The sequence below is a fragment of the Rhinolophus sinicus genome, chromosome 15 (assembly GCF_057876585.1).
Source record: "Rhinolophus sinicus isolate RSI-liver-muscle chromosome 15, RSI-T2T, whole genome shotgun sequence".
Classification (NCBI taxonomy): Eukaryota; Metazoa; Chordata; class Mammalia; order Chiroptera; family Rhinolophidae; genus Rhinolophus; species Rhinolophus sinicus.
The window spans coordinates 61,921,298-61,937,393 of NC_142515.1; the positions used below are offsets into that span (position 1 = coordinate 61,921,298).

Consider the following 16,096-nt stretch of genomic DNA (forward strand, 5'->3'; position numbering starts at 1 on the left):
TCCTTAAGTGTCTTGAAATCTACTATAAGAGGAGCATGTCACCAAAACAGAGCTTAAGATAGGAAGAGGCATTGTGGTGCTCTTGAATGGGAAGACTCAACGTTGTAAAGATATCCTTCTGTGAAACTAATCTACAAATTCAATAAAATGCTACTTTTTAAAAAGAACTCTAAGTGTTGTGAGAAAGGAGAGAATGTTCGCACTCCTCTAGACAAGGATGGAAGAGGCCCTCAGGCCTAATAATACGCATACGGGTTACGGCATTGCCATTTACTTCGGGGCATCTAACCATTGTTTCTTGGGAGGAGGACTCTGGGTGGTGAACACAATATATAGATGATGTATTACAGAATTGTACACTCAAAACCTGTGTAATTTTACTAATAACCATGGTCACCCCCAATACATTTTAATAATAATAAAAAAAGAACTTTAAAAGAAAATACTCAAGTTCACCTAAAAAAGTGGGTCAGCAACAGTCAATACTCAAGGGAAAAAAAAGACAACAAAATAATTAGGGGTTGTCAGGGAAATTTGGAATATCTACCAAAATAAAAATACCCATTAACCCAGAAACTCTACTTCTAGGAATTCATTTTTTTGGTCTATTTAGTACAGTATCATTTGGGGGATGAGACACAGAGGTCCACACCTTCTGTGAGTAGAGAACCTCTGGTACCAGCGGTTAACTTGGGGAAGTGCAGTAGGTGGGGAAGTAACAGTTTTCACCACCACCTTTCTATACTCTGAACTGATGTGCACAGATTCTTGTTCAGAAACAAGTATAATTAGGAAAAAGAAGAAAGGGCTTGGGAGGGCTTCCCTTCCAAGGTATTAAATATATTATAAACTGTAGCAAACAGTGCAGAATAGACAAGTTGATTAGTGGGACAGGAGAAACTAGACAGTCCTGTTATATATAGGAAATCAATATAAAATGATGAAAGCATTTTACATCAGTGGCTAGAGTATGGACTATTTCATAACTTATTAAGGCAATTTGCTAACCATGTGAAACAAGATAAAGTGCTTACTTCACACCTTATGCCCTACCCCCCACTGTATGTCCTGGCTGAGTTAAAAAGTGATTGTCTTTATCTGTATTGTTTAAATACTTTTTACAGAGAGAACTTAGAATTGTATTACTCATATAATTACCAACAAAAAGAATAAAAACAAGTAGGAAAAAAGCAGTCTAGTAAAGTGATTTACAGAATTAGTAGTTTTCCCACAGTTTTCTTTCACGAATAATGAACCATTATAAATACAGAATGGCAAACCCAATGCCAAGTGCTTTTAAACAGTGGAAATGCAAATGCTGGAGCCTCCAGCAGTCTTGTCCGAGGTCAGGCGTGGAGCCAGCTGCCAGCGCCTGAGCATACCTAATTGTCCCGGAAGCCTAGGGAGGAGAATGCACTCTCCCTCCAATACTGGCTCTTCCAGGTGGGGCCAGACAACAGGAGCTGTGTTGTTTAGGTTCACGTCTGGAAATAAGTAACAAAAACTATGGCTTCCTTACCTTAGGTCCTGATTTTGAATTTCCCATCATTCAAAGGAAAAGTCTACCAGTATAGTCCAAGGTTTTAGCTGGCAGTGCCTCGCAAAACTTTCTTTTGCTGTCACCATTGGGAATGAGCTACAAATGACAATATATTGCCTACTACTTTGTACTATTCGATCTAGTGTCTTGCTTAAAAAGGAACAAAAAAAATGAGAGACCATACCCAGAGCTCAGCTAACATAAAAAGGTGACATGGAAAACAGCCAAACAAAATTCTTTGAAGTGCCTCATATTGCTCTCTTGTATTTCAGGACATCTGTGCAATTGACCTGATGTGGTATTTATAAATATTTATTTCGTGGGTGCTTACCAAGGCCTGGGTACTGTTCTAAGTGCATTATGTTATTATTCATTTAATTCTCACGACTGTCTTGTGAAGTAAGTACTATTATTACTGTCATTTTACACATAAAGAAACCGAGGCACAGAGCACTCAAGGCAATTACCACAGGTCACGGAGCTGGTGCAGGTCATGAAGGAGGCAGTTCCAGAATCCAGGTTGTCTGCCCATGCTCCCCACTACAGACTGCACCCCTCAGGAAATGACACTGATCTCTACACTCCTACACCAGAGAGGCTGCAGCCCCTCCCTCCCTCCCTCTGTCTCAGAGGAAGAAATAGCCTTCCTCTTTTCCAAGGCTGATTTTTCCACTAGGGCCCTAGAAGGAAAATTCACCAGGCCTTTATTTCCTCGGAAGACTTTACTACACCTACCATCCCACATTTCTCTTACATCATCTCTCTCTTGCACTAATGAATCTGTGGCCTAAAGCCAACCAACAACAAAAATCTTTTCATTTGAACTATAGCCATCTTTCAAGTTGCCTTCTTTGGTACATCTTTCTTAAGTGGAGGCTACTCTTTATGCCATACTTCCCTTTCTCAACACACCCGTGAAGTCTGATTCCCATCTCACCACTCCACAGACAAACCAGTTGCTGAATTGGTTTCTTTTCAGAATCTGCTGCCCCGTTAAAATCCACAACATGGAGTCCTCAGTGCTTTTCGTTTTTAAAAACTGACTGCTTTCTTCACCTAAATTGCTCTTCAATCTGTCCATTTCTCTCCAATGCTAGGGCAGGCTAACATCACCTCTCTCGTTCTGGGCTCCCGGTAGGCCTCTGCCTACAATCCCATTCTCTGCCACACAGAGTGAAGATGAGAAAGCACACTTTGCTGTGTCACACACCTGCTCACAACCAGTACGCTTCAGTGGCTTCCCTCTGTTCTCAAAACAAAGGCCAAAGTCCTGCTATCACCTATAGGGCGATAACCTGGTCTGACCCTCCTCTGCTGGCCTCTCTTCCGCCCTATTCTCTCGCTCACCACTTTGGCTCCTGCGGTCTTCCCTCAGTCTCTCAAGTTCGCCTCTTCTGTACATGAGGCCTGTTACCCAGATGCCTCCTTCTGCCTCTAACGCTCGCGCCGCCCTTCCCCTAGTTGGTGTCTGCTCATCTTCACAGGGCAGACCAGAAGCCCCACTTCTTCCAGTCCCTCACATCAAAGCCTTCTGGTCCCCCTGCCTCAACATGGTCCTTCTCCTTGATCTCACACATCCAACCCAGTCTTGCTGAGTCTGTCCCCGGTCCCTGTGGCTCCCGGGCTATGAGGACAGGTGCTGACACTATGTGGAGGTTATCTCTTTGTTCCAGTGCAGCCAACACTGCCTCCAACCCACTCTCCCCTGAGGCACGATCAGCACCATAGGCTCCCCTAGGACCAGCAAGTACTACAAAACACAAGGGCTTGATATCTTTGTCCTCATCCACTTCCCTCTTCATGCTTCTGTAACATTTTAAAATATGCTTTACCTCCAGACACCTGAGCTCTCCTGTTTCTCCTCCTACATCCCAAATCTCCGTATGTTCAAATTCTACCCATTTTCAAGGCCTACCCCAAATACCTCCTCAAGGAAGCCTTCTTTCAGAAACCGTAACTTTCCACCCTTGTATGACACTGTCACCATAACTTATTTGCTTACGTGACTTAATCCCTCTTTAAGAGAAAGCACTTAACACGTTGCGTACGGATCATGAGAAGCTTTGTTTTTTTCTGAGCCATGCGTTAAGGACGGATAACGAGAATTCTCGTTTTTACTGTTGACTCTTTTTACTTTGCACATTTTATTGAATTATTTGTGTTTCGTTAATAACAAAGGAAGCTGCTTTCTGCAGTATCACACCAGGAGGGATTACTAACATCATAGGTGAGTAAATCCTAAAAAATTCCATAGAAAAATAATAAATGACACAGAAGCATTCACGCTTTAAAGAGAAGAGTCCATTTTAAAGTAGTTTCTTTTAAAAACCTGCCGGAACAGAGGGGTATGAGGGATTTAAACCCCGCCGTACGCAACGTGTTAAGGGAAAAGTCAGAACGGAATGCTTCTTTATTTCCTTACTAGTGTCTTGCCCTAGTAGGTGATCCCTCTTTGAGGGTCCCATCTCAGCATCCAGGATAGGGTGGCATGTAAGAAAAAACTCAATCCATGTCCACTAAATTTAAGGTTTAAGGATACAGACAGAAGTAAAATAAGATGCAAATCAAGATATGATTAAAGGGGTGGAGAAACACCCACTGAGTTCTCTAGTTTCACATATAATACAAACTGTTATTTCTTAGATAGCAAATGAAGCCCCGAGGCCTCTGGAGGGTACTCACATAGTGCCCTATGGTGCTAGCATAGGTGTCAGCAATCCAGGACATCTCCCGCTCGCCCGTGCTCATGTCTGGGGCAGGCACATCAATGCCAGGACCTGGGGGCACAGGGAAAGGGCATTGCACCTGTTTTTCTCAATTCCTGAATTACAGATAAATTCTTAAATACCCTACAGAGAACAGGTCTGAAGTCCATCCTTTTAAAAACACCCTCAGGTAATTACCCTCAGGAAAGTTAAACTGTCATCACTCAACCCTCTAACAGCATATAAATAAGATGAAAAACTGTCTAAAAGAAATAACTGCTTTAACAAAACATGAGCATAGAGATAGAGCTGAAGGGGTAATTTTGGTGTATGGAGATACAGGGGAATGGAAAGAATGGAGACACTGGTTATTGTAAGGGAACTTTTTATAAAGTTTACAAAGCAAATGGTTATAAACTTAACCACTTTAAAAAGGGGATACCTAAACTCACATAATAGAATTAATGTCGACCTTTCACAACTTAAAAAAAAAAAAACCGACAGAAGAAAGAATACTTCACAACTCATTCTATTAGATATTCTATTAGTCTTATTCTGATATCAAAGACCTCACAAGAATTCTGCAGGCCAGAATCCCTTAGAACAGCATCAAAAAGGATAAAACACTTAAGAATAAACTTTGAAAAGTAGTGTAAGACTTGTATACTGAAAATGACAAAACATCATTGAAAGAAATTAAAAATGTAAACAAGTGGAAAGACATCCAGTAGTCATGGACTGGAAGAGTTAATATGGTTAAGATGGCAATACTCTATAAATTGGTCTGCAGATTCAATGCAAACCCTATCAACATCCCAGCTGACATTTTTTTTTTTTTTTTTAAAGAAATTGAAAAGCTGATCTTCAACTCATACAACGTGATAGGGCCAGGACTCAGACTCAGGTTAAAACTGCAATCTGAAATTCTCTGTAGAAAAGGAAGCCAAAAAAATAATAGAGAAAGGACATCAATTCCAAAGTTTTGCCCAGGACCAGTTCTGTGCCCTGGAGGGTGAGAAAGAAATCCTCTGACCTCCATTTTCTGGGTCCACAGGTCGGTTTAGTTGCATTGTGAGTTAATGAGGCTTTTGCACATAAGCTAAGAAATCAAATTGCTAGTATTTAAGCTTTCCCTGTTGCAATGAATCACTTTTTAACCTTTGGAACTATAAAGCACTTGTCAAGATAGAGAAAATTAAGCTGAATATACTCTGGATATGGGCGATAAATACAACTGAATAAAGTCTGAAACCACTCAAGACTATTAAATACTTTTGAGATTTAGGCTAAGAGGAAACATAGCATAAAAATTTATGTAGGCTATTAGTTGGTTGAATATGACTTCAATTCACAAATTTCAGGATTAGTAGGCATTCATTCCTGTGGAGGAGAGAGTCAATTCATTAACTAGTTCTAGTCCACAGTGGTGCGGAGGAAGAGGAGGCAAGCCAAGAATCCAAATGCCTTTGAAATTATGTAAGACAAGCCAAATCTAGTAAGTTCTAGTGTCACCTACACTTATTTCTGTATTAGTTTATTCATTTCATGCTTTATTTCCTAAAAAGGGGGGAAATTTCAAAATAAGGATATCTTAAGTTCATAGGAACTTATCAATAGTGGGGGGAATACTGGGGAAGAAAAACATGGGCAGGAAAAGAGAAAAAGTAGCTTATCTTTTCTATATTAGCCTTCTTTAGTTTAACTAAATTGAAAGGGCAAACACTGTAATAAATAATTTGGTTTATTTTATTAAAACATCAGACTACTTCTGGAACAAGAAAAGACAGAAAGACTCAGTGTTTGAAAATTAAAGGTTAATTAATATTTATACATCACAGAAAATATTCCTATCTCACGAAAAGAACATGACACAGATAATTAATTAGTGTGACATAAAAACGTCAAGCAAATGAAGATCAGTGCCTTCAGAAATTTAGTCAGTTTGGCAAAAGCTCTAGTAACAAACAATGAATTTTAGGGAACCCCCAAACAAGCTGGTGATGGCAAAGGGAGTCATCAGCAAGAAGCACCCCTACTTCCCTGCCTGTGCCCGCTGCTTTGGAGACAGGCCTGTTTAAGCCTCCAGTTCTAAAAGGGATCAGATTTCTCACTGCTATCCGAACAACAGGATTACTGTTGTAAAACTGCTTTTTATACATCAAAAAATGTTTATAATACAGGTATTATTTAGCTCCTGAAAGTATGGCTTTAGTCTTTCTAGAAGTCACAGTAGACGTTGTGCAATGCTATTAGGGAGATTAGAAGCCTTTACTACCGTTTCCCTGAAAATAAGACCTAGTCGGACCATCAGTTCTAATGCGTCTTTTGGAGCAAAAATTAATATAAGACCCACCTGGTATTTTATATTATGTTATATTATATTAATTATGTTATGTTATATAAGACCTGGTCTTATAGCAAAATAAGACCGGGTAGGGGCAGGCCCGGTGGCTCAGCCAGTTGGAGCTCCGTAATCCCAATGCCGAAGGATGCCACATGGGCCAGTGGGCTCTCAACCACAAGGTTGCTGGTTTGACTCCTCGACTCCCGCAAGGGATGATGGGCTGTGCCCCTGCAACTAACAACGGCAACTGGACCTGAGCTGAGCTGCGCCCTCCACAGCTAAGATTGAAAGGACAACAACTCGACTTGGAAAAAGACCTGGAAGCATACACTGTTCCCCAATAAAAAAGAGTCCTGTTCCCCTTCCCCAATAAAATTAAAAAAAAAAAAAAAGACCGGGTCTTATATTAATTTTTGCTCCAAAAGACACATCAGAGCTGATTGTCCGGCTAGGTCTCATTTTTGGGGAAACACAGTATGCACAAGGAGGAGAGATAGAAGTGACCTCTCCCGGTGTCCACTGAATACTGGGAACCTGAACTTTTCTTTTAGAGATGTGTCATAAATAGGCCCAGGTATTTCACCATGTGTATCACAGAACCCAGTTTCTCAGTAAAAAGGGCAACTCAATCCATGCATGTACAGATAAAAGCAGGAGTTCAAATTAAGACAATTTTCAGATGTTCCCACTCCATGTGGAAACCTACATGGCAACACATACCAATAAAGCCCTTCTTTGCCAGCTCCATGGTGAACCTCCTTGTGATCTTTTCCAATTCATTATCCTGTGAAGAAAAAGAGAAAACAAAAACAATTTTGATAGAAAAGCCACTTGTGGAGATAACTAATAGTTGCATCATCTTTTCTAGTTATAGAACTTTTAATATATCTTCTTGTTCTTCTCAGAATAACTCATCAAGCAGGCATTCCCATGTCAACGATAAGAAAATGAGAGATCAGAAATTAGGTTATGTAAACAACTGAGTAGAACTAGGGCTCAAAACCCAGTTCCTGTGCTTTGTAATAATATAAGACCTTCTGAGCAACCCTTACATTATATTTTCATTTAAATGGTGAATTTTTAAAAGAATAACACCATATGTTTATTATATATGTGTACAGGTGTTACTTTGGTACTGTAAAACATAGTAATAACTAGCTTTCATGATCTCGGAACTGATAGCATAAATAGCAAGATTTTTTTTTACCAAATCAGTTAAGATAATTGTCACCAGAATCTAGAGATCCTGATACAAAAATCTCAGATTATAGTAATTATAAACGTGGATTAAGTGCCTAAGAATATGGAGGTATTAATTACTTTCTCACAAAGTACGAAAATGAAAAAGGACATGTTAAGCAGGTGACCTTTTATATGGCAAACACTCAATGAGTTAATTATTTACTTGTTTTTCCATTCCTTTTAAAAGCAATAGAGACTTAGTAATTTCAAGTCCTTTGTAAATGCACTGCGTGCAAATGTAACTTTGATACTTACAGTATAATTCTTAGGATTGATCTTAACACCAGCTTTGGCACCCCCAAACGGCACATCTGTAATAGACGGCTGAAAGTTGTTATTCCATATAAAGGGTAACACATTTAAGAAGGAAGAAAGCACTACATAACATTACAAAAATGTATGATGCTTTAAGTTTTAATTTCAGAAAATTCAAGCAATCAACCCATATTAACCTCTTCTGAAATGTTGTACTTTAAAATTCTAGTGAACAGAAATTATAAACCCAGGCAAGTTACAATGCATGTTTAATCAGTATGCTTTACTACTTATGAAAGGGAACAGCATATTTCTTTTTCTTCTATGATTTGGTCTTATTTACAGAGTATGGAAAGGGCTTTAAACAAAGATCTTCACTTAAAGAAAATCCAATTAGTTGCTATAAAAAGTTCCCCATTTAAAAAAAGACTAAATCTTAAGTTTAATTAAAAAATGATGTAAGCCTTAAACGGTGCAACTTAAAAAAATAATCAGTTCTGCTACAGTCTATTTCTCTAACATCTTAACAGTAATCCTATATGTAAACCTATTTCCCCAAAGAGTTCTTACAAGGTAGTAACCAAGGAAATCACTTACCAACCACTGCACACTTGTAGGTCATCAGAGAAGCCAAAGCCTTTACTTCATCTACACTCACATCAGTGCTGTAACGGATACCTGGCGGTGGTTAAAAAGAGAGGGGTGAGGGTGAGAAAGAAGGGGATGTATTGAGAACAGCCTTCTGACAGGTTAAAAAAATGCTACAAATTGAAAATGTCTACACTTTTTGTATTTCACACGCTGGTTATTTCCAAGAACACTTGAAGTAGCTTATAAGGAAAGGTCAATGTGAAGGTCAAAAGGAAAAGCTGCTCAGTAGACACCCAGAAAGAACTACCAGAAAGAGCACTGAGTTGGATTTTAAGTATTCTGAAAGCTACGAGAAAAGACTAGTGTGGAAGTTCAGGTTTTGCTTTCCGGTAGTAGGTAGATAAAAGCACCCAACCGAGTTCCTGGAGATTTAGAGGAGTAAGAACTAGTCTCGTCCTTTGGGGACTTGCAAACCAGTGGGAAGTAACAGTAACTATGATTTCACAAGACAAATATTTCCTTCAAATGAATGGTTTTTACACTTTTAGGAAGGCAACTAACTAACTCAGCAAAGGCTTTTTTCTTTTTCTTTTTGGTTTGGGTGACTTGGTAGCAGGGAGTTCGTGAATTTTGCTTTCTGATAACATACAAATATGGGCAAATGGATAGTCAACAGGTTGACAGATTCAACTTGGATATCAGGTGTCTAAATAGAGGTTTTAGCTTCAAACAGGTGTGCCCAGAGATCCTTACCTGTTACCATCCTCACCCATCGCTAGCCTCTTTCAACCAAGAGATTCACCTGAGAAAGTCAGCTGAGAAAGTCATCTCTCCTTCCTGGGGATGAGCAATTTCCTTCACTCCTTCTGCCAGGACGGGAGGTAGACAAGCAGATAGGCCACTCTGGGTCTTAATGCCTCTGTACTTTTTAGAAGTGACTGGGTGTTTGGTAGAGGCACACAGACAGTACGTATGTATGCCCACTGCTTTGGTTTTAGGGATCTTGGTCAATCACCCTTCTAAGTTTTGCAGGGTTAAGCCACCTTTCCTTTTCTCTAGTCTTACAGCACATTGCTTCTCAATCCCAAGGAAGAAAGCCTGAGTCAGGCTGTTTGACTACACATCGCTTAGGGCGCCCTGACTGTGTGTGTGTGTGTGTGTGTGTGTGTGTGTGTGATGAAGGGTATCTGGATAAAGTTGGATACAACTTCCATTGAGAGTTACAAGAAATTCGAGATCCAGGGATTTCGCCTAAAGAATTCTGGGAATAAAAGTTTTTTAGTTAGAAACATATAAAAAAAGTATTAGTGGAATAAATTTACTTGTTATTAAGATTTTAGTTAGAAATATACACACATCTTATGAACTGGCAATTTCAGACAACTTCCCTAGCCATTTTTAAAAGCTGATTTCTTATATGTTCCAGAAAACATCTATTTATACATAATGCTATGTGTTAAGAGAATTTTCTGTCATGTATGTGACCATAAAGAGTAAATTCTGAAGTGGAACATATTTCTTTGGCCTACTGGAAAAATAAAACGATTATATTTAGAAAAGTGAGCTGTTAGAACAACTATACCTTACATATGATGAGTTCTCAAAATATTTGTGGAATAAATTTAATTATTATTAAAATTTTAGGAATGAGAAATGACAGGTGATTATTACTATTTTTTGGGTGATTATTATTTTTTTTGCATACGGAAATTATCTGTACAGCTTGCTTCCTTCCCCATTTCCTTCGGGTGTCTGTTAAAAACTTTCCTCCTTCCCAGAAACTCTCCCTGACCACCCTATTTAAAATAGCACCTCTTCCTCACCCCGTTTCTAGTGCCCTCTACCTTATTTAATATTTTATCATTGACTTTATTATGTATTTGTTTACTGTCTGGCTTCTCTGAGGACAGACTTTGTTTTGTTTACTGCTTTAACTCTTGATGTCTAATACAAAAAATGGCAGGTATTAAGGCATTCAATTACACATTGAAAAATATGTATTTCTTGACTATTAAAACTTAAGGTGGAAAAAGAAAAGCCATGGCCACTAAATTTTTTGACATACACATTAAGTTCTACACAATTCACCGTAAGTGTCCATATATATGAAAGGACTAAAAAAGTCTAACCTGGCAGGAGTTTAAACAAGCAGCTTAATGAACCTTGATTTCATGGAGATAATAGTTTACTATTAATTAGTATTCCTATTACTAGGGTTTCCAGGCGGGAATTCCCGCCTGTTCACAGGAATTTTCTTCACTTTCCCGTTCCCGAGATATAAACTGTTTTCTCTTCTCCACGATGAATCGTTTCCATAAAGTGACAGCCGATACTACCAACCACTTGGGTCCAAGGAGCCAATTTCCCTGATTACCGGACCAACTTTTCTCGGGATTCGGGAACGGAAAAGTGAAAAAAATTCCCAAGAATGGGCGGGAATTCCCACCCAGAAACCCTATCGATAAATAGGAAAAATGTCTAAGAGATACATTATGAGTAGATACATTGTGAGTAGTACGTTTATTTCCCATTGTGGGTATTACTGGGTTCAAGGAGCCGATTTTCCCGATTTCCAACCAACTTTTCTCAGGATTTGGGAACGGGAAAGCGAAAACAATTCTTGAGAACGGGTGGGAATTCCCGCCCGGAAACCATACCTATTACACAGAAGGGACAGTTTTCCATTTTGCAGAGCCTGATGGAAGTAGTCACTAAGTTATTTTAATTTTCCTTGCTTTCTTAAGTGGAGAAAAAGTTACTTTGTCTTATCCAGTGCTTATAATTAACGCATTCAGTGGGAAACTAAAAAATGTCTCAAAATAGTCATATTTATAAATCAGACAGCAATTCTAATTAATACGTGTATCCCCTGCTTTTCAAGTTACACTGCTCTACTTTTACGAAAGATCTACCTTAGTACCTGTTTACACTAACCAAAAGAAATCTGAAGAGATTTGCGCCTTTATGAAAAATCAGAAACAGTACCAGCGTTTATTTTGCAGTGAGCTGTTATACAGGCAGTATGCACCCTGGGTGAGAGTGGCACTGTTTTTACCCTATGTTTTTATTGTTTTAACTTTTATGTGTTATTTGGTATGACTTGGTAGGCTATTTTTTTGTGGCTGGGAAGGCTCAAACATTTTCCATATAAATTAATGGTCACTGCTTCTTCACTTTATGCCATTTTCGGCTTAGGAAAACTCTACTTTCAGACAGCGAGGGAAACCTGTATACTAGAAACTAGACCCCCTCCAGCTACAAAAGTGTCAATAAAATGTCTAGTTTATTGCAAAAGTCTTGGGATGATGAGTCAGAAACTGTGCATGTATAACAAAAAACATTTCCATTGGATAGAACCCAGGAAATTCTTGTTTGCAAAGCGAAAATTTCTTTCCCAGCCACACCCATTAAAGAGCTCAACCGCCAAGACTTTGAAGAAGTTGCATAAATTACTTCACACCACAGGCATTTTCCTGCAGTCTATGAACCAATGAAGAACTTGTAATGAACCGCGGACCAATGAAGAACTTGTAATGAACCGCGGTGGGAGGAGCTATAAGGGAAGAATCAGGGGAATAAGCCCTGGAGCTGACCAGGTAGGGAGGACCCAGAAGCAAACACAGCCTGGGCTAAAGAAGAAACAGGCTTTTGTTTTAATTTTCTAACTAATCAGTGGTACTTAAAGGTTTTTACTTCTGGAAGTTGGCAGATACACTAGTACAGGGTTACTTAAATTGTTAATCTGAAAAAGTCTTAAAGAATCCCCATAAATAAAATACTCTAGCAATACTTGAGACAAAACGAACTCCAATAATAAAGGAGTTACCCACACCCAGGAAAGCTAGTTGCTCTTTCTCTCCTGGAATTGGAAACCAAAGATAATTACTAAAAATATTCTGTCACTGGAAAATTCTTAACCACATTCCAACAGACACTAAGAATATGATTGTAAAACAGAAGATACTCTCCACTAAATTTACAAATTAAGCAGATTAGGAGAAATTAGCAGAATTAGAGTATGGAAGGACAAAAATGATGTGACATACTTTAAAATTTTGAAAGAAAGGGGAAACTAGCATTTTTGAATGCCTACTAGTAAGTACATCAACATTCCTCAATTTGAACACAAAGTCGTTCAATAATGCCAAATAACAGGTGATATATGCATAATACAAGAAAACCAAAAAAACCTTAAAATGTTTTAAAGTGAAATGCAGCAAGGATATTTGCAGTCTGAATATTCTCACTTTTCATAAAACCAAGCCTTTCCTCCTTTTCTGTGGGATGGGAAGTATGGCAGAGAAGGCTACAGGTGAGCAGGACCAATGGATCAGATGGGGGCACAAGGACAGAAAATATAGCAAAATTTTTATTCTAGAAATGCAGAAAAGTAAACTACCGTGTTTCTCTGAAAATAAGACCAGGTCTTATATTAATTTTTGCTCCAAAAGACGCATTAGGACGTATTTTCAGGGGATGTCTTATTTTTTCATGTACAACAATCTACATTTATTCAAATACAGTCATGTCATCTTCTGGAACATCGTCATAATGCACTAATACATCCATCTGGCTGACGATCTTAACTGGGGTTTATTTTCGGGGTAGGTCTTATTTTCAGGGAAACACAGTATGTTTTTTTCCCCCCTGGTATCCTGAAGGCTTAGACCGCTATCTGTAAGCCTCTTTTGACACTAGCATTACTAATGTTTGGGAAGGAATCAACTGAGTCTTTGAACAACAGTGCTGGCAGGTGTAAAAGATTCAAGGAATGGAGGTAGATACTTTCAACGAAAAGTTGGCTAAATGAGTAGAAAGTGAGCGGTGATGACACAGATCAAGGCCACCTTGGGACAGGCTGACAGGGTCATTTGTGCTCAGTTCACTGCAGGAAATGAAAGAAACACCACCTATGACGATGTCTGTTATTTATCAAACTTGGTCAAGTTAGGGGGAGGGCTGGTGTAGAATTAAGTACCTACTGCAGTGGGAACTTTGAAATCATCCCTTTTATTCTCAAGATAAATTAAATTAACTATATAATTGTTATTTTGAGCTAACTGGTACCCAGATGTTTCAAAACATTAATGAAATGCAGACATCTGCAAACTATACACAGCACAAACCTGTGTATAGTTCTCTGCCTTTTAACTTATTTACCAAAGATATTTCTTACTATCCTCAAAAGTCTAATGACTGGTGTACACTAATTTCTAGGAGAAATCAAAACAAAAAACTAGCTGAAGTTGCTATGGTGATGAAGAAAACACACTAGCTTGAAAAAGTCAGTAAAAACCACAACTGAATAGCTTGACTTTGCTTGAATTTTTTTCCTCTTGCTAGCTGACTCAAAAATAAAAAACATACAAAGAAGCTCCTAGCGACTGTCACCATTGTTTCTTATGATGAATCATTAAACACTCATGATCATTCAAATGGTTTTTAAAATTATGTGAACCTGGATCTTTTAATAGGTTTTGATTTATTCATCAGAAATCAAATTTCAAACTGTATTCTCTCATTTTTCAGAAACGATTTATTCAACAGCCACAAGCATAGAATCCCCAGAAGGGCAAAAGCCTTAGAACTCTTAAAATTCATGCAGTAACACTCCTGCCATTTACTCAGTAGAATCTATTTTCTCACTTAATACTTCCTAACTCGCAACAGCATACCAAAACTTAATTAAAAATGAGGAGAGGAGACAAACAGTGAGAAACTAGTACCCATCAGCAAGTAATGATCATGTAAACTACAAGTCTCAGATAAAAATTCATTCAGCAAGGGGAACATTTCATATAGATGCTAAGCAAAATCATACACTTAGTTTCTGACAGTAACCATGTATTGTTCTATATTAGACACGGAAATAAATATGTGTTTTAATCCATTATCAAAATCTTTATTTTAAGCAATTTGAAGAGACAGACTTTCTGGGAAACAAATATTTAACATTTAACTGATGTTTGAAAAATGAAATGAAAAATATTTCATTTTTTCTTTTCACTAAAACATTAAAATTATGTAACACATATGTATATGTTTTCATCAAAATTTAAATACAGAAACAGCTGAAGTCTCCCAATTACCACTTGTGATTACCACTTATAACCGCAGTCTTCTTCAGGGTGACCATTCTTAGCAACTTAAATGTATATGTGTCCTCCCAAATCATTTCCCTGCATTTATGTACATACGTATCTACAGAAATGCAGCTTTGTTTTGTGCTTGAGTATTTAACTAACTGCCCAATAAATGGAAGAAAGAATATACATTTAAAGGAAGATCTTGTTCATTTTTAAATAGATTCCTTATTCTGATAATTCTAAGGGTAAACTTAACCATACCATACCAAACAGATCTTGGAAATGATGCTAGTTAAATCAGTGAATATGAAGTTGGATAACGTTTAGCAAAAGATTAACAGTAACTTGTTATAAAAAGGTTCAAAGGGGTAATGACTTGAAATTTCAGATATCCAGTTACATCTAAATTATTTACAAGTCTAAGTGACATTTGAGATGGCTCTTAAGAGAGGAAGAGAAGAATTATAGAGACGGATAAGGTATGGACCTGCACCAGGTAGAGACTGCACTTTGCAAGGGTAAGATTGAGAAAGTATATGCCTGTATTTCCAATTTGCCCAAGGATCGTTGATTTCCTTTATTTTCAAAACCCACTTTTCTATCCCTGACACCATTTTTTTCTTCCAGTGTCTCAGGCTAGAAATCTGAGATATCTTATGACTCTTGTCTTCATTCTATATCTTACCTGTTAGATAATACTATCCTTTCTTCAAAAAGTTTTATCTGCCCTTTACTTTTAATTTCCTCTGCTATTACCTACTATTTCATTCTGACAGTTTTTGGAAAAGGAAAATCGGAGAAACAGAATACGAAGCTTAAAGCAAAGAAAGAATGATATAGTGCAGAGGAGATTTTGGATTCTGCTCTACTTTGGGGAAACCAATGAAAAACCATTTTAAAAAACAAACAAACAAAAAAACCCAGCTTTTAAAAAAAACACAAAAAAACTTAAGGATAGTTCCCCAGCACAGAGCATGGTACCTTGACAGTCAATTAAAAGACATACAATGAACACATTAATTATCAGAAATCCTCATGAACTAAACAGTGTTCTTTAAGCATAAAGTTTAAAAACTCTTGCCTGCAGGGGGAAAAACATAATGGAAAAACTGATTTGGAATATAGTCTATAGTTTGTAATGAACATAGTCCTTATCAAGAAATCCCCTAACATGCGTATTATTACCCTTGATTATTTCTTTGCTGTTTCTCTCTTGGTAACGGATTAAAAGAGTGCATATAAGTCCTAAGGCCCAATATGTACAAAATGCTTTTTTAAAAGGTCTATGTTGACATATTTGTGACGATAAAAGGCAAAAGGAATCACATTACTG

General features: G+C 37.9%; 1 protein-coding gene and 1 non-coding gene across 2 annotated transcripts in view; one reads left to right on the forward strand and one right to left on the reverse strand.

The window, feature by feature from the left end:
* The window catches only part of GLUD1 (glutamate dehydrogenase 1), a 32,841-nt gene that overhangs the window by 10,467 nt on the left and 6,278 nt on the right, over nt 1–16,096 (reverse strand). Inside the window, exons 2-5 of the mRNA XM_019716126.3 lie at nt 8,684–8,764; nt 8,087–8,142; nt 7,310–7,373; nt 4,223–4,317 (exon numbers count right to left, since the gene is read on the reverse strand). Coding sequence (XP_019571685.2) covers nt 4,223–4,317; nt 7,310–7,373; nt 8,087–8,142; nt 8,684–8,764 — 296 coding nt within the window. The remainder of the gene's footprint in view (nt 1–4,222; nt 4,318–7,309; nt 7,374–8,086; nt 8,143–8,683; nt 8,765–16,096) is intronic.
* Nucleotides 174–300, forward strand: LOC141572978 (U6atac minor spliceosomal RNA). Its single transcript, XR_012498567.1, has one exon. It is a non-coding gene; the product is annotated as a U6atac minor spliceosomal RNA (small nuclear RNA).